At 36.4% G+C, this 20,044-nt stretch overlaps 1 protein-coding gene across 2 annotated transcripts in view; it reads right to left on the reverse strand.

The window, feature by feature from the left end:
* Positions 1-20,044, reverse strand: part of LOC113231689 — a 122,662-nt gene that overhangs the window by 18,676 nt on the left and 83,942 nt on the right. For both annotated transcript variants that reach the window (XM_026466151.1, XM_026466152.1), the window contains exons 2-3: positions 8,169-8,324; positions 6,622-6,771 (exon numbers count right to left, since the gene is read on the reverse strand). In XM_026466151.1, coding sequence (XP_026321936.1) covers positions 6,622-6,771; positions 8,169-8,286 — 268 coding nt within the window. In that variant the 5' untranslated portion in view covers positions 8,287-8,324. The remainder of the gene's footprint in view (positions 1-6,621; positions 6,772-8,168; positions 8,325-20,044) is intronic.

The following is a 20,044-nucleotide window of genomic DNA, read 5'->3' on the forward strand; positions in this document are numbered from 1 at the left end:
TCTTAGTGTGCCGCTTCTCTACGAAGGTTGGCGGCCACCATGGCTATTCTCATTATAGAGGTTGCCATACGAAAAAGGGGACTTGACCTACGGTGGAACAGTGTCTTAGATTCTTCAATCCGAGGTTTCCCTTCTGTCACGACGCTTTCCTTGGATGGAAATCATAAGCAGCATTATAATATTATTCCCGCAGTAACAGAGCTCAAAACATGAACAAATTTTACAAAAATCATTATTATATCAAATATGTTATTAGGTCCAATTTTATTCCATCCAGCAGTTACATCTTTATTTCACTGACATAAGACAGAGTTTCTGTCAGTTCTCAAAATTTTGGTCTAATCTTAATCTAAATACTATTCAGTGTATGCCAAAAATAAATTATATTAGAGCTACAACCACGGACCACATAAATACTTTCTTCCATAGATAGCTACAACATTCATGCTTTCTAGATGCTGTTGAAATAATCCTTGTCAGCAGATGTTTCAGTTGTAATAAAAGTAATAAAGTTTTAGTAAACTTGCAGTGGTCAATATGGAAATTCCTGAATCGTCTCACTTGTGATCAAGTGGGCCGAGAGACAACATGGGGAAATGGGGATGTACCAATCCGACTCAAAACCTTGCTGCTTGCGGATTCCCCACCCACACAAAGTATGTTTCACTTGCTCTCGTACCCACTGAGTCCGACCAGTTGCCCCCGCGAAGACCTGCTAAAGGTAACAGATAGGGGCATAGAGGTAGCTGCTTACTGAGCCAAAGAAATATAACACAGGTTTTCTACTGGTTTTTGGCATTGACTCAACAAGAAGAAGAAGTAACCTTGCTATGTTACTATTTTTGATGGTTTTTTTTTTATAAATCTTCAACCAACTAACCAAATTTAAACTAAGAAATGTTTTTGAAACTAAAAGATGTTTAAAAATACTGTTACTTATTTTCAGAATTCCAAGCTTCGAACTCATTAGAGTTTTACGACAACAGGCGAATATAATTTAAATATAAAATGTCACTGCGTAACCTTAAATGAATATTGACCTTCTATCTAAGTTATTAAGGTATATTATAATTGCCAAAGCAAACGGATGAGCGAGAAAGTTATATTGCCAAGTAATATAATAGGATGAAAGATGTCAATAATGCAATCGTAGACTTACACACATCAAAAAAAGTTTGCGATCAATAGCATAAGCTCCTATAATTCTTTAAATTTAACTTTATCAAGAAAAAATCTATGTTGTATGCTTTCTTTAAATAGGAATACCCTGTTTGAAATTAAAATATAAAACTATTTTTTATTATTTATTTTAAAAAATTGAGCCATTAATCATAATGTAATAGTGATAGAAATTTCATAGAAAGAAAAAGACTGTTTAATTAAACTTAAACAACAATTTATTATTAAAAGGTGTGAATTCAATATAAAATAACTCCTCCCCTGGCTCGAATACATGCGAAGATCCTCCTGGGCATGCTGAGGATCAAGTTATCCAGCATTTCCTGGGGTAACCTATCCCATTCTTCAATAGCGGCTTCCCTGAGCTCGGGAACTGTCTGGGGACGTGGCTCACGGTTCCATACTGCTCGTTTAAGAGCATCCCACGCGTGCTCTATTGGGTTTAAGTCGGGCGAGCCGGCAGGCCAGTCTAATCGTGTGATATCGTATTCTTGAAGAGCAGCATTGACTCGTTGAGCTCGATGTGCGGGCGCATTATCATCGACCAGTACAAATTGGTGCCCATGGTTTACTCGGAATGGTCTGACAATATCATCAATAGCAACTGCTTTGTACATGTCTGCTGTCATGAAGCCCCAATACGGGATCAAAGGCGTTCTAGCTCCAATCATAATGCCACCCCAAAAGGACACCGATTTTCCGCCTTGCTGAACTGTTCCAGTGGCAGTTCTTTGTCTTTCACGGTCGCCTGGTCTTCTCCAGACACGGACACGTCGGTTATCTGGATGAGTGCTGATTCGGGATTCGTCAACGAAGAGACAGTTTTGCCAAATGTTTTCGTCCTCACCTTCTTCATTTTGCCGAAGTCTAGCCCACTGCAATCTTCGTTGTTGACGTTGCCGGGAATTGAGCGGAGCTCGCCAAGACCTCCGTGCTTGTAATCCAGCCTGGTGCAAGCAATTGCGAACGGTCTGCGTGCTAACTTCAAGCCCAGAGGCGGCCCTGACTTCTGCTTTTATTTTAGTGGCGTTGATTGTTGGATCACGGGCTGCCAGCAATCTAATACAGCGCTTTTGGGCAGCTGTCAAAACAGTTGGGCGACCGCTGCGGGGTCGGTCAGCTAAATTCCCCATTCCGTGATACCTCTGCAACGTAGCCACGACACAGGATTGGGATATAGCAAGTCTGCGTGCTATTACTCTCGTGGTGTATCCTTCTTCCCTCAAAGTTACTATTCTAGCTCGTAAAACCTCTGATAATCCTCTTGGCATTTTTTCAATCACAACTTTCCGCGAAAAATATCTTGAATCGCTTATAATTGACTAAATCAGATTTCTGAATGAGCGTAAGCTAGGACTGAAAGCCTTTTTATATGAAAAAACAATTGAACGGGGTCATTGTTTTATGTTCTAATTTATTTTTAAATAAAGAATCTAAAAAGAAGAAAAAATCATAATATAATCTACAGTAACAAAAAAGATTTCAGTTTTTCGAAGTGATCGCAAACTTTTTTTGATGTGTGTACGTAAAAATCGAACAGCTCCGAAGTTCGGACTTTGAAAAATAGTACTATACCTGTTTTTAACACATATCCTGTACGATACCGACAAGCAGACAACTTTTCGGCGGTGTTCAAGACACTGCAGCTTCACTCCTATTGATTCCGAGTCACCTAACACATTCATCTCTTAACACATTTTTCAACGGAATCCAAAGGTAGCAGGAAAAATATATTTTTATTAACAAAATCACTAAAATGAATTACATATCGTGGTCAGTCTAAAAACTAAACAAATACATAAACCGAATAGTTTTTAACATAATTATATGACTCATCGTTAATAACGCTGATTTATCATCCAAGTAACCTTGTATAACCCTAGCTAATATATAATAACTGCATTTAATAGTGACAGAACAAAACTCTAGGACACGCGACTTGCAACTTTGGCTGGCATCGATCGACCGGGTTTTCCCTGGGAAGCTTGAACGCTAGGGTTAATTTATATGCCGTTATTTAGTAGAGTTTAACAATATTTTACTTTACTAATAGAATCATTGATCTAGTAGCGTGTTTAAAAAGTTGAAAAATGGAAAATAATACATCTACTATGTTTTTGTTGTTGAACATTTGCTCAAAAATTCGATGTAAACCATTATTTTATAACGAACACTTGTCAATAGCCTGTGTTGAACTCTTCTTCACAACAATTTAGGAACTACACGAATCCTAAGATGCAAAAACAATGTAAAGAAAATACTTCCTTTATAACAAAGAAAACAATTCAACCGCAACAAAACTGAAACATCAAAGTTGTCTTTGGACAGAGATCATCCATTTTCAGAACAAAGATCAATCTTGCACATCCCAGGGGAAATTGTTTCGCTTTAAGGCTACGGTTGTAGAATTGAACTGTTAATATAATTACTTACTGAAAAGTCCCTTTGTGACGTTAGTGTTGAATTTTTGTTTTAATGGCCTTACTGTTTTGAGAAAACGTTGTTCTTAGAATTTTTGCAACATGGTGTGAATGAAAATGTAACCTGATTTAGATCATCAACAACCCATTTATACATCCCATTACTTGGCACGGGCATCCTCTCAGGCAAGAGTTTTCGGCCATGCACCACCAAGCACGCACATTGAAATGTAGGTGCTCGGTAAGCTTTCGATACTGCGTATACCGAGCATACCGATGCCGCACCACTACCGCGCCGACAACGAAACGGCCATAATTAAGGAGACAGTAGTTCCATGGACGAAATCTTTGACAAGGATCTCTATAGCTATTAAATCGGAATCCTTAAAATAAAAAAAAGTTACAATTTACAACAAAGGTATGTTGAACAGAAACATAACATAGACTTGAGATTGTTCCTAATCAGTTTCTTAATTTGGACTACTGCCAAATGGTTCTATATTTGGTAATTCCGAAAATTCACTCTCTACACTTATTAGGTTCTTTCGTTTTAATTCCCTATAAAATAATGACTAGTTAGTAATAGTATAAATTCAAGTATAGCAAATTAACTGGACTGTCACGCAGTTAGTATTAGCTTTTTTTTATAGACATTAATAATAATATGCATTCGTGTCTAGTGCTCATGAAAAGAACCCTGGACATTGAATGCAATGACACTCAGAAGACTGTTACCGCTGTCACTAATTTTTAATAATATTTACTTTAATATGAATACAAATTCAAAAACATTACACAATTTTTCGTGAGTTTAGTTCTAAACTGCCTCTGTGGCCGAACGGTTACCATGCCGGACTGCCACGCGGAGGTCCCAGGTTCGATTCCCGGGTCGGGAGAAATATTTGTATGGCCTATAGTTATTTCTCTCGTGAGTTTGGGTGTAATTTGTGATTGCCTATGTGTGTGTCACAGGCACACACATACTCGCGACACAGGGTTTCCCAAATGCGGGGCTATGTTGAATGTGTGCGTTATTATTATTATTAAATAGAAGTTTGTGTCGAAGCCCAACTTTTTCCTTTTTTTTAAAGTAAATGAACTTGCTCTTGCCTACTACCTAGCCTTGAAGCCAAGATAGGAATGAAGGGACGAGCTCGCCCAGAAGATGCCTATTAAGACGCACATTAAAAATATTCGGAAACATAGTCGCAGACAGTGAATTGCACTCCTGGGCTGTGCGCATAATAAAAGATGACGAAAAGCGCTTAGTACGCCTGAAGGAAATATCGACCAAGTAAAGATGATATCCCGCGGTGAATTTACATCGAAGCAGTTAAAATTCTAACAATAATAAATTTAAAACGTTCGGCAAGGAATTAATTTTTTTGTGTTCTACAAAGGCCAAATTTATGTGGACAATAAATCATAAAATTTCTTTCAAACTAGCATTAGAGGCTTCTGCAGCATTAAAGAGCCCGCTGGAGGATGTAAATCTTGCTTCTGCTGTGCATTTGAAAAATTGCTGTGCCTCTGGGAGGAATAGGAAATATGAATTCTGTTTGGCTTAACAGATTAAAGTAAAAGAATATAAAACACCAAAGTAAAGATTTATCTTGAAATATTCGTGGAAGGTAAAACTTTGTAATTTACAGTTATTATACAAAGAAACAAAACAAAGGAAGTGATAATTATTTTCAAAGAAACATTTTTAATCAAGATTGAACATGCAATAATGTTTACTCAACATGAATTATTTACAAATACGCGTTAACTTGAATGTTTTTTGCTTTGGCAAACCAGTATAAACCCTATTTATATTTACAACAGTTTTAAGGGTTTTGTTTCCTAACTAAGTACTTTTGCCTAAATATTTGGTACGTACACTGTAAAAAATGAAACTAGTGTTACCCTATACCAGACCAAAATAAGACTAATCCCAATTTTGGTCCCGGTCTCACGTCAGTACATCTTGGTCTTGGTCTTGCTGTAAGAGTTTTGCAAAACTTGCAATTACCTATTGTTACTTATCAAACTATATGTTCTTTTATAATACCAAGTGACGGAACAAGCAAGCATTGCGCCTGGCAATAAGCGACACGCCTGTCCATAACAGTCACAGTGCCACTCAGAACTTTCAATACCAAAGATCTGAGGGTCAGTTGAGTAACTCACAAATTTACAAGTCCCATTACAGCCACGTAATTTCACTAGCACTTTTACCCTTCAAAACCAGAACGCAGCAGAAATAGTTACTAAACAGCTAGCTACTAATTTATTAATATTACTATAATATATAAAGGATGCAAACCAACTCGCTCAAGGGAAGCTCCTGCCCTCTCATCGCCTACGCCTTCTCATTAGTTAGTTTTTCGATTTTCGATATACATTGTTGTTGATAGTTCGCTAACTTCGCTTGCTTGCTTGTTTTTTTGCTACATTTTTATCACAGTTACACATTATTTTACGTAAATAAAAAAATATTTACTTTAAAAATATAATCATAGATACAATAGATTTGCATCTTATATACAAGAACCAACTTTTTTGTATGATATCAATATTGATTTGAAACAAATTCGTCAATACCAAACGCGCCTGTCTAAGTTTGACGTTACTAATCTAGCAGGGTCGAATTTAGTCTCGGTTTTACTATAATTAGGTAGGTGGTCTTGGTCTTGTCTTGCAAAAATGTAAGAAAAAGACCTAGACCGATTTTGGGCATAATACAGTAAACAAACCTTCTATCTTTCTAACATAAAATTGTTCAAATAAAGAATCTCTATAAAAGGAAAAGTTAAATGGAACATTTTGAAGACAACATGAATCAAGATTATAGTCTAATCCAAGACAAAGATGGGGGACTATAGGTGTCTCGAGTTTCTTTGAAAAAAGGGTGTAAGGCCGCTGCTTGCTCGACTGTGTCAGGGGCCCTTCCGTTCGTCTAGTTAACCCTGGCAATTATAGACCTTAATTGTTTGGAAACTGAGATCCACTATTACATAAAACTTATAAGGACACTCACGTTTTCCACACTTATCGACGTGGTTGGTGACATAATCCTCGTCACAACGGCAAAGCTTGTGCACGGCGTCGCAGACGGAATGTTCGAAGCTGCAGTCGATGTCTTCGGAGCAATGATCTCCATATTTCTTGTTGCCACGTTTTGATGGATCTAAAGAAGAAATTTGATAACAGATTTAAGCGATGATTAGAAAAGAAAAAAGATAATTCTTTTTTTTAAGTACCCAGTTGTTTAATCTAATTTTATCTTACGTCGTATTAGGTTTGTAACTACAAGGTTATTCAACAGTTTTTAAAGTCAAAATAAAAATATCTATACAATGCAAATGTAAACAGAGTATTGAATTTCCGTATCCAGTTGATAATCTATACATTCAATAGTTTTACTGACTATGGAGCGAACAACTCAGAACAATAACATGTTATAATTATTACTTGGTAACTCAAAACCAGTGGTCTCAAAATCCTCTGCCCAAAGCAGGCACAAACTGAGAACCACGAGAATTGCAAGTTTACGTTTTCGGCCTTACGGTCAATTGATTGAAAGCGACTTTATGTAACGAAATTGTGCGTGGAATAAAAAACTTTCTATCAATCGTGTAACGTACAAAGTAGATAACTATACTGTAGCTGCGGGAAATTTCGAGACTACGCGACATTCATCCGAAAGACTTGCGAACTGTTTCCTGTCTCGTATCTAGCTTGTACATTACGTATATTACAAACAATTAATATAAAGTCCATTATGCTATGATTACAAATATTTGTGTCTATTACGTTACGCGACAATATAAAGTGATTGCAATATAAAATATCCTTGTTACCTACCTACCTACCTAGCCTTATTACATGCTATAGTTACCAAAATATAACTATCATACTAAAATAACGAAAGTGATTTTAGTATTACGTATCTAATAGTGGTGTACATACAAGTACTCTAAATAGGTTATAACAACTGAAAAAGTATTTTTCAATGCCCTATGAATTCTGTAATTCATGGTGTAGATAATTCATTATACGTTTTTGCGTATTGTATGAATTAGATTCGAATTAGTAGAATTTTCCCATTCACCAGATCAATGAATTTGCCGATATTATGAACGGAGAATATAAGTACCTACTACGTTTTAATTTCGTGTGCACCATTTAGTGTGTGCATTCGATAGAATGTGATAGATAAAAGGATTTTTTTTTAAATTTAAATTCTGTCGTACAATAGACTTGGGTTTAGGCATTGCATAATAAGACGAGTAGGGCAACTCCGAACAAACGTAGTAGCACGCCTTGCATGTGTGCACGCCCGCCGCGCCTTGTAAGCGCCATTCATTATGGAAATTAAGCGTTTGCTCAGTTATTAAAATGTGGTATCAAATTGTACATGTGTTTATTGTTGCGGTGATTTAAACACGCGTAAAAGAAAGTGTACGCATTGATGCGCGGCGGAAGCCTCACTTGTTTTATTATACTATGGTTTAGGGCATCTACACTGAGCACAAGACGGTTCTATAATTACCCACTAATATAGAATTTGCATGGTAGTCTTACCGAATGGAGGAGCGGTGGTGGTCTCAGTCTCATCCGCCCAGAGCGGGTGCGGACCGAGAACGACGAGGATCGCGAGCGCGGCGAGCGCCACGGCCCGCGTCGAACGCTCGCCTGGCATGCCGCTCACTGCGCCCGCGTCACATGCCAAACAACCACCTGGAAACAAACAACGGATAGGTGAAAACTCCCCTTAACATACAAAATAATGCAGAAATAGAGATAATCTCAGTACAGAGTACTAAAAAACCGACCTCAAAAGTACGAGGAATTACGTTTTGCTAAGTTTTATTGAAATATGTTCGCCACTATACAGGACTTGACACTGGAGATAATAAAAATCGGTTCTCACTACTCAAAGTATGTCGAGAGAGAAACGCCTTGAATTGGACAAATAGCAAAATCAACCATTAAAGTAATTGCTCCTAAATTAAAGTTAGGCGCTATTTATAAAAATGAATCTTCATGCGTGAACAGCCACCCTTCAAGGTGGATGATTTTCTTCAAAATGAAATGGGACCACTATGGAAGTACCCCCTTTCCAACAAAAAAAAGAATCATGAAAATCGGCTTACAAATACCGGAGTTATCGCGTAACATACATACAAAAAAAAAACAAAAAAAAGAACATACAGTCGAATTGAGAACCTCCTCCTTTTTTGAAGTCGGTTAAAAATCAGCAAGAAACTAAAAGGGGTTACAACCAAAATCCTTGAACGAAATTTCGGTAAGATGAAGTTTAGATGGGGATCTAAACTTTATCTTACCGAATGCGGTAATATAAAATTTAGAGAAGGAAACGTGGGCAACGCTTATTGAAGCGTTTCCTATGCTACTCACGTTTAGAGACAAACATTGCAATTCGTAGATAATTAATATTGCTACCCGGTGATTACTTATAATATTAGAATATTTTAAAATAAAATCAAACCCCTTTTCTTAAATTTTTACAATTGTTGCACATTAGAAATGAAACTATATTGTTTTTCATATTTAAATCGCATAATATTTGTTCTTTCAAACAAATCAACGAGGTAATGGAACTGAATAGCTGGAATCATTGGTTTGATTGATGATGATTATCAAAAATACGCAATAATATAATACCCGAAAAAAAGGCATTTCCCAACACCTTTTTCGTAACTACGTAGCAGCAAGTTAATGTTTAATAATGTTGTCCTCCATAGTGGATTGCACATAAACCAGTCATGCAGAATGAATTTTGAATATTCAAAACAATTTTTTATATGCAAAATACCATATCCATAGTAAATGTTTACGCTTTTTCTTATATATTTAAATGACCTATGTGATATACAGATCAAGGACGGTAATATTTTCTCTTATGCTGATGATACAGCCATTGTATTCACTGATAATTCTTGGGATGCTCTGAACTCTAATGCGGAGCGTGCAAACAGATGGTTAAGTAACAATTATGTTACGTTAAATACTAATAAAACAAACTACATCTATTTTAGTATAAATAATGACACTCAGCCCAAAAATAATTTTGACTTAAAGATTCATAATTGCAAAACCACAGGTAACACTGTACGATATTGTTATTGTACCGACACACATGCACATACTTTTTGATACAAAAGCACACACATAGGTTTTAAGACACAAATTAAATTTAAAATTAGAAGTTAAGAAGACGATGTATGGAAATGTAAAAATTAAACACTACACTAAGTATAAGTTAAAAATGTTAAATATGCATTTATAGCTATGGAAGAGCGGTGCCTCCTGATACAGGCTTTATAAGCTTAATAGGAGGTACCATCCACTGTTAATATAAAGTTAATTGTATTACTGAAATAAACATTTTATTTATTTTTATTTTATCTTAATATTCCATAAGGTAAAAGTTTTAGTAGACTGTCTTATTTATTATAAATGTAAATAACGATAATGGGCATTGTACATTAATTTTTTTTCGACAATATAGACTATTTTAAGACACTAATTTGAATATTGAAATATCTATATAGATTTAAAATGAAATAGATGTTATGTGGGCCGGAAAAATGGAGCAAAGTAGTCATCACTTGGTATCCACGTGATGGAAAACGTAATAGAGCTAACTGCAGGGCCGTGTTGAAGAAGAGTAGCTCTTAATAGAGCACTGGAAAGGTCTGGATGAGGCTTATGCCAAGAGGCACGCATAGATACTCGTACTATCTACCTAACAATATGTTTCGTACTTTTTAACACTATTTTTGCCTTGTCCATAGTAAAGTTCATTCTTCCATTTTGGATGTAGAACCAAACAGAGAAGGAATAGCGGTGGAAGAAACTTCTCGAGAAGAAACTGTTTCAGCTGTCGTCCTAGCACTAGTTGTTTCCCTTATTCTATAATTTGTACTTTTGTCAACCATTTTTACTTCACACTGTTTTGCTACATATATCTAAAAAGTAGATTGGATACTTCTTAATACAACCAACAAGATTTTTATTATAGGAATGCTTCATAGCACGAGAATAATCATTACTAAATAAACTTCACAATTAATGTGCAAGTCGGAGACATATTGGGGACTACACAAACTCTCCATGTTTTCTTTTATTGCTGTTATGCTGGTACTAGGTTGGAATAGCAGTATTTGTAATTTACATCCTTTTGATTCACTTGGATGCTGAAAACATATTATTATTAGCTTTATATATTATACAATAGATAAATTTACAATTATACAAATTAAACTATTGAATTCATACCTCATTTAATATACTGATATTGCGCAGTTTGACTGTGCGTTTGAGTTTTTGCTCATATTTCATAATTTTTACTTTGAAATAGTTCATCAAATCTCCGGTCGTCTACAAAACTAATAGACTATTATTACCTCGGAAATTTTACAAAAGTACTAACAGTGTAAAGAAAGACAAAGTGTTGTTTTATACAGGTTTATCAACATGCTTCAAAGTGATCTTCACAACAATAAATGTGTAGACTTTGAAGTATCTCACTCCGCTTACGACTCACAACATCGGGCTTTCTCTTTTAGGTCCGTGACCGAGGGCGAAGTTGAGAAAAATATCTTGGCCGTTAAATCCAATGCTGAAGGGCTGGATGGAATAAACCGTAAGATGATCTTACACGGTTCTTCTATTCTTGTTCCTATAATTTGCCATATTTTCAACTTTTCTCTCGACACTGGCACCTTCCCGAGCTGCTGGCGTCAAGCTGCTGTAGTACCTATACCTAAAACCTCCAATCCATCTTTACCTTCTCATTTTCGTCCTATTTCTATTCTTCCGTTCGTTTCCAAAGTTCTTGAGCGTCTTGTCCATTGCCAGATTACAATATTCGTGAACTCGTGCAATATCCTTAGTCCTTTCCAATCTGGCTTCCGTTCAGGGCATAGCACTGTTACTGCCTTAACCAAGGTATCTGATGACATTCGCGAGGGTATGTCGAATCAACATCTGACAGTATTAGTTCTTTTAGATTTTAGCAACGCGTTCAATACTGTTGACTTTTATATTCTATTAGCAATGCTGAAATCGGTCCTTGTGTCAGATTTGGTAGTGGAGTGGTTTCGCCACTATCTCGTTGGGCGTCGGCAATGTGTTCGTGTTGACAATAAGCATTCTAGCTTCTGTGACGTTACTGCAGGCGTGCCTCAGGGCGGGGTTCTCTCTCCTCTTCTTTTTTCCATCTTTATAAACTCCCTTACTCCCTTACTTTCTTGCCAGTATCACTTGTACGCCGATGACCTTCAGATTTATTCTCAGTCTCCTGTGTACGACGTGGACAATTTAATCGCCGAACTTAATGACGATCTCGCGACTATACACGATTGGAGTCGAACCCATGGCCTTACGGTCAATCCTAACAAGTCGCAGGCCATCGTCGTTGGAGGCTCGAAGCAAATCGCCAAATTAAATAATGCCACTATTCCCCCGCTTTTCTTCAACTCCTTCCCTCTGCCTTACAGTAATGTTGTTAAAAATCTTGGCGTTCTTTTTGACTCCACTCTGTCTTGGTCGCCACATATCGCTGAGGTGAGTAGGAGGGTGTTTGCTGCCTCTGGGTCATTGCGGCGTTGGAAAAATCTGCTTCCTGTGAGGACTAAGGTTGAACTTGCGCAATCGTTGCTCTTACCTATTCTTGATTACGCTGATGTCTGCTTCATTGACCTTAACGAGGATCTGTTAAGCAAACTCCAGCGTCTACAGAATCTTTGCATCAGATTCATATACGGATTGCGCAAGTTCGATCATGTGGCCGAATTTAGGAGAAGGCTTCAGTGGCTCCCTATCAAGTTGCGCCGTGAGGAGCACGTTCTCAGCTTACTTTACAATGTTCTATACGACCCTCGTACTCCTCCATACCTTAAGGTTCGTTTTCACTTCCTCGGGGATGATCACAACCGTGAACTAAGGTCTAAAATGGATAACCTACTGAAGCCTCCTTTCACTCGCTCGGAGTATTACAAAAATTCTTTTACTATTCAGGCTGTAAATTTGTGGAACGATCTCCCATTTGAAATCCGACATTCTAAGTCGCTACCTATTTTCAAAACCGGATTGCGTAAACATCTTTTATCACGGTCCTAGTCTGCAACGTATGTATTAGTAAGTATAAGTTATTAGTAAGTATAAGTTTATTTAGGTATATTTATATATACATTATATCTACGTAGGTATAATATATCATTATTTTTTAAATATTTTATAAATTACTATGTGTCTTTATTTAATTTTATTATTTTGTATTTTTTATTTTTTTTTATTTATACAATTTTATTTTTTTTTAATATTTTTATTTTTATATTTGTAAAATTGGCACACTACGTCTCCCGCTCCGATTAGCATTCCTCTAACCCTAAGGTTGTCTGGAAGAGATCGCTCTTAGCGATAAGACCGCCTTTGCCCACATTAGTTTTAAGTTGTTTATGTACTATTCTTGTTCTTGTGTGTGAGCAATAAAGTGTTTATCTATCTATCTATCTATCTCACATTTACTTCACGACACCATTCTCGTAGGTATGAGCACTTTCTGTATTCCATAGCTGTGTTATATTTGATATTTCGTTGTATTCCATAGCTGTGTTTTATTTGATATTTTGTCTCCCGGCAGCGAAATTAAAAATAGTATAGTAAAAGCATTGACTCAATGAGTAAAAGACAGTAAGATTTTTTTTTCGGAATGAATGGCTTGTGACACTACTTAGCTTCAATTCTGCCAGTGTCCGTTTTCTAGTTTCATAAACGTTATGGAGAGTGTGTTAGAATTTTGTTCGGTGACTCAGAGGGAGAATCGAAGAGATTTTTGCACAAATTGAATTCTAGAACAAAAGAGACGGAGATAATAAGATTATGTTTACAAACGTAAAGTGACATTTAATTATTTTTTTTGCGTTTTGGCTTTACATTACTCACGGACAAAACATTATAGAGCCACTGATGACGCCATTGAATGTCAAATAAAGGTCAATACTATTTTTTGAAAAATATAAAGAATCTCAACGTAATATTAAGAAATACATACAAAATATTAATCAGCAACCTTATTCTTCGAAATGGATTTTGAAATAGAGAGTTTGAAAAAAAATTAACAATGCCCGTTGCTATTTATTTATTTCTCCAAATTGGAGAAGGACAAACAAAAATTCAAAGTGGAAGAAAATCGTATAATTGTAGAACAGGGTAGTCAGTAATTTACGACCCTATCTCTTAAACTACGTGAATGTTAAAAAATAGTGTCCATCACTATCATATGAACAACATAAATAACTTTTTTTTTAAACTAACCTCAAAAGTTTGTGGAATTACATGTATTTGCCAAGTTTTATTGAAATCGGGTGCGCGAAATCGGATTCATCCCCCAGTTTGCCACCCTTTGCGATGAAATATTTTTTTCAAATTTAAATGGGACCAATACTGCGGCACCATCTTTCTCACAAAAAAGAATCATCAGAATCAATTCACAAGTGCCGGAGTAATCGCGTAAAAAATACACTCCAACGGAGAACCTCCTCCTTTTTTAAAAGTCGATTAAAACGAGCATATAACTCAAAAGCGATCATAAAGTACTTTTACTCGCGGACTGATGCCTTTTAAAGAATCTATTCAAAAAATGATGCCTGAAAATGACATTCATTAAGTTTTGATAAATAAATATACCTACGCAGACTCAATCGAAAGTTATTTTTACTTTCTTTTTCTGTCTGACCTCTGAAACTGGAACAAAGTTTATTTCTGGAGTGCTAAGACAGTGCAGTATTGCGCTCATAAATCACAGCACGGTGTCTTATACGGTTACGCTAAAAAATAATTTACGTCTACAGCAATGCGGTTCAAACACATAACAGAACACATTTCCTTTCAATGTATAATTGAGAAATTAGTCGCTTATAAATAATTATATATCTTCCAACCTGAGTATAAAAAGAAGCATTTAACACAGGATACTTACAACTAACTACCCTCAAGTTACTCGTGACACAGATCACTTAATAGTTACCACGCTCGTGGGGCTACAGTTTGAAGGTTAAATGTACTTTTGGACAGACTTCTTCCGAGTCAAATACTCTTGAAAAGGTAATAAGCTCTTAAAAGGTTAAAGAATCCAAACAGCGCAGCGGTCCGTTTTTGGGATAAGTCTAAATTTAAAGAAGTTTCATGCTATGCTTTCTCCCTTGTTTTCTTCACCGCAGCTCAGCGGCTGATTATACACCCTAAGGGTCAAGTCACGCTGAAAGAGCAGCGGCACGCAACGGCCGGAGGCGCTAGCATGATGCTATGTTTATAGATATGATTATAGAGAGAGAAAAACAATAGCAGCCGCAGGGGAACGATGATTGGGTATTTGACACGACAATTTTCTTAAAGTATTGGAAGTGAAGAGCGAAGGAAAGAGAGGCAGGAGAAGACTTAAGTTGTGTAGATCACATACGAGAAAAAAATTATGTCGTGTTGTAACAATTGATGGTCTTGTTGGCAAGAGCCTAGTAAGGAGGAGCCTAATAAGGAGAAGAAAAAGCATTTTAAATTGCTTGCTGCGGTCCATAATAGAAATTGATTATTTACAATTTTTCAGGTATTAAGGCGAGGTATTAGAACGCGAGCCTAAATTTCAGGAGATGAGGTGTGTGGGACCGCCACTTCAGTAATCCGCGCTGAAAATGAATATGAATAAACTGAGAACCCTATAGTGACTGACGGAGCAGCGGGCGACGGGACGTGTCGTTAAACCGTTGAGAAATTTTATATATAAATGTATAAATGTAAATTTAATAACTATGGGGCTTCAGTTGTAAATCAAAATTTAGCAGGTTCTCTATACTCAGGATCGCGTAAAGTATATTCTATCATGTAACAAATTAACACATTTTTAAACAATATTCTTAGGTGTGTGATATATTTTTCATGATACCGTCTTTAATAGTCTTTGATCTAGCAAAACAGTTCTTCCCGCTTCGCTTCTGGTGATGCGCATTAAAAGGCGTAAACAAAATTTAACCCATAAACTAAACATTTAACCCCTGCAACATAAAAAACTTATTTAGTTCGCCTATTCGAAATAAAATGACTCAAAAAAGTATTTTATTTTAATCTATAAATCCTAATTCGTAAAAAACACAGCCTGGAGTACCCAATGTTGTAGCTAGATAAAGACTCAGCAATCCCACTTTGACGATCTTAGTCGTAAACAACTGCGTAGTGTCTCAGCAAACGGACTACCAGTAATTTGATTCCGCGTAAATATTTGCAATCCTTGAGTATACTTAAGCGAACACATTCAATCCACTCCATTAACGAGATGGAGTTTAATCGTGGAGGAGTACAAATACAAGTAAACCATAAGAATTCATTTGAACAACAATGAATTAAAATATGACAGTGAGCTATAAACATACATCAATTTGAAATAAATAGTAAAACACACACTCATTACCCCGCACTAGGGAAACTCTTTGTCGCGGGTGCCATGGACACACACATAAACAACCACAAATTACATCCAAATTATTTTTCCGAATTTAAATCGCATATATTTTTGTTTTTTCAAACAAACCACTTATGAGGTTTGTTTGAAATAACCAAATATACGCGATTCAAATGCGAAAAAATTTGTTTCATTTCCTGTGTGTAACTATCGCGAAAACCTAAGAATTCGATATGTGTCCCGGGAATCGAACCCAGCATCTCTGCTTGGCTGACCATGGTAATCGTTCAGATACGGAGGCAGTTGTTTAAATATTTCAAAATTGACCTCTTCACCAAGCCCTTTTTCTATAGAGCTGATCATTTACTAAAACTCATTACTTACTAAAGCTGTGTGAAACAATCACACTGATATATAATCTCAGTACAGAGTACTAAAAAAACCGACCTCAAAAGTACGTAGAATCACATCTATTTACCAAGGTTTTTTTTAAATCGGTTACCGGAAAGTGCGCAAACCCGGATTCATCCCTTAGTTCGCCACTATATGGAACTTGACACAGGAGATAATAAAAATCGGTTCTTATAACTCAAAGCATATTGAGAGAAAAACGCCTTGAATTAGAGAATAGCAAAATCAACGAGTAAAATAATTGCTCCTGAAAATAAAATTTAAGCGCTATTTATAAACATGAATCTTCATGGATGAACAGCCACTCTTAGAGGAGGATGATTTTCTTCAAAATTAAATTAGACCACTATGGAGGTATCCTCTTTCCAACAAAAAAAGAATCATGAAAATCGGTGCACAAATACCGAAGTTATCGCTTAACATACATACAAAAAAAACATACTCGAACTGAGAACCTCCTCCTTTTTTTGAAGTCGGTTAAAAAATATACCGCAGCTTTAGTTTGATTGATGTATGAAAGCGGCCTCTCACGGTTCGTGATTTTACAAATTTCTTTGCATAGCCGCACACTACCGATAGCCACACGACGACCCCGCCCATTTCATATAAATAATTAACCAATTACAGAATGACAACTCATCGTCGCTATTTGAAATAAATTTAAATACATTAAATATATGATGGCGCGTGTGAGGCTTCCAACAACAAAATGTTTGTTATTATTTAGAAATATCCAAGGCTCACTCACAAAATACTATTGCGTGATAAAACAGCTCTTCTCCGCTACGGTTTGATAGATAATACGCCTAACGCTACTATCCTAAGTTATTAAACTAACATCATAGTGGAAGGAGTGCTCACGTATGGTGCTTAACTTGCCTCATTTATATTACTCACGCCTTCGTAGAATTATAGACGCAAATGAACAAAGTTTTCATGCTGTTTTACAATAATGCTTTGCAAAACGTAATATTCATATTGCAACGGCATGACCACTATCCTATACGAGTAGTTTGCATTTATTTTTTATAACTTCAAGTTACGGAACGAACAAGTTATGCGCTTGATGGTTAAGCTACATGTCCATAACAGTTACAGTGCCACTCACAGCTTTAAATTACAAAGATCCCCTCAGATCTTTGAGATACTGCGTCTGTCACACTGAGACATAAGTTGACAAGTCCCATGTGCCTGTAATTTCACCAGCACCCGTACTCTTCAAAACCAGAGCACAGTAATCTGACGTCCGCTACCTAAAACAGTAGTAATGCAGACATTACTCCTTGGCGGCAGAAATAGGTATGGTGGCAGTACTACCCTGGATGAACTCTTTCACAAGGAGCATCCATTGATTACTGTATGTGTTAGAGATTTAAAAATCTGTTTTGTTGCTGATTCTCGCTTTAGATCAGTCCTGATGAGCCTATGAACAGCAAAGGACGCGGCCAAAAAGGATGACATTATAATTGACAACCTGGATAAATAGGACCCATGTTTGATTCCTGGTAGACATAATTAAGGATATCTAATTTGTTTCTTGTCTAGAAGTTCTTGAGGTTATACGAATTCTTAATTGATTCAATCACAACATGAAAAAAATATAGATTTCAAGACTTTCCTGGTTATTCACTAAATGGTTGTCACTCTAATTAAAGGTTTATTACCACAGTACGAGTTTTTTTTTGTTTTCCCGATATTTTGGAACGGTTACTCTTGTTTGCTCCATGGTCACAGGTTGACCTGCCAACAGCAGATGACATCTTTACGAGCAGACATATCTGTCTAACCCTTTCGCTGTCGACGACTACCTCCATCTCATTACTTGTGTCGTTACCATTGTCACTCACTTTTTTTCGACAAACCACTCTTATTGCATAGGTATATACGCGAAACTGAAGTCGAATCGTTTTTGTTTTTATTATTGTAAGCATTAAGCATAATATTATAATAATTGTTTAAACTTATTGCTGCAACCATTGTGCTTGAGCACAGAAAGAAACTATTTTCAGTGTACGGGTTTCTTACCACGGAATGAATAATTTATTAATTAAATTTTTATTGAATTTATATTCAATTATTTTTTGTGAAATTACTCCACTAGTTTGTTATAATTATTAATACAAAGATCGAACACTCAGAAAAAATGCCTTCGATCCGGTCGGATTCGAACCGACGTCTTCTTGCATACCGTGCCAGACGCTATACCAACTAAGCCACGGAACGGACCAACGGACCTCACGAATTTTTCTATGGGCTTGCGTCGTGTCTTTTTGTACTTGGTCTTTCAACAACTTTTTAGTCGTAGCGCCATCTGTGAGAAATCTTTCACAGATTTATCACCCAGTTAATACCTTTACAGCTACCAGTCCTGGCGAGAGATATCGCTATTCACTGTATTAATTAAATTTTTATTGAATTTATATTCAATTATTTTTTGTGAAATTACTCCACTAGTTTGTTATAATTATTAATACAAAGATCGAACACTCAGAAAAAACACTCAGAAAAATTCCTCGGTCGGATCCGGTCGGTGATAAATCTGTCAAAAATTTCTCATAGATGGCGCTACGATTTATTGTTATTGTTTTGTTACAAAACTTATAATCGAAATATGAGTACGGTTTTTCTTCGTATATCGCCTCTCCAATTAGTGAACTTTGATCACCAATTCTGCATACTGCCCTCGGTCACGCGTGAGGTAAATAAATTGCAACCGAAAATTCGAACCGACGTCTTCTTAGACGTCGGTTCAAATCCGACTATAATTGTAAGTCAATGGGATCGAAGGATTTTTTTCGGAGTGTTTTTTCTGAGTGTTCGATCTTTGTATTAATAATTAGAATAATTTATTGTTATTGTTTTGTTACAAAACTTATAATCGAAATATGAGTACGGTTTTTCTTCGTGTATCGCCTCTCCAATTAGTGAACTTTGATCACCAATTCTGCATACTGCCCTCGGTCATGCGTGAGGTAAATAAATTGCCCGAATTTGCAACTTCTGTCCATTACTTAATGTCTCAATGACTCAGCTACTAAATACAATGGAGCACAGTCCCCTCTACAGAAATGGTAACGCCAGATAGAATGTCTGAGCTCGCATCTCCTTTTCCTTTCCCATCCCAATCCGTGGTACGTCAAGGCCGCATAAATTGTCAATGACTTTAAAAAATAGTGTGTGTGGCGTTACAATGTGCTTAAATTCTCTTTGGTTACAATATTCGAAATGAAAAGTCCACATCCGCGTCATCTCAAATTTTTAATTCTTTTTTTACGCTAGTTTTTTTCAAGGTGGCGTTATCGGTGATCGCATGTGAAAAGGTGAAGCGGTACGAGCCCTTCGACGTTTTGGGTATTTTTTTTAGTTGGTGGTAGCACGCGGCTTCTCTTCCTTTTATTTTGCGAGCTCAACTATCCCGCAGCTCTCCACGAGTTATCGAAGATTTAATTTTTTTTTGTTATTATTATAGCGTCACCAGGCTATCATGCTACGGTTCTCACAAGGCATATGTAACACATCGGTAAAAACGACGAGAATTAAAATACTCGTATAATTATTAACCGAC

Source organism: Hyposmocoma kahamanoa, unplaced genomic scaffold (assembly GCF_003589595.1).
Source record: "Hyposmocoma kahamanoa isolate Upper Pololo Valley unplaced genomic scaffold, ASM358959v1 66, whole genome shotgun sequence".
NCBI lineage: Eukaryota > Metazoa > Arthropoda > Insecta > Lepidoptera > Cosmopterigidae > Hyposmocoma > Hyposmocoma kahamanoa.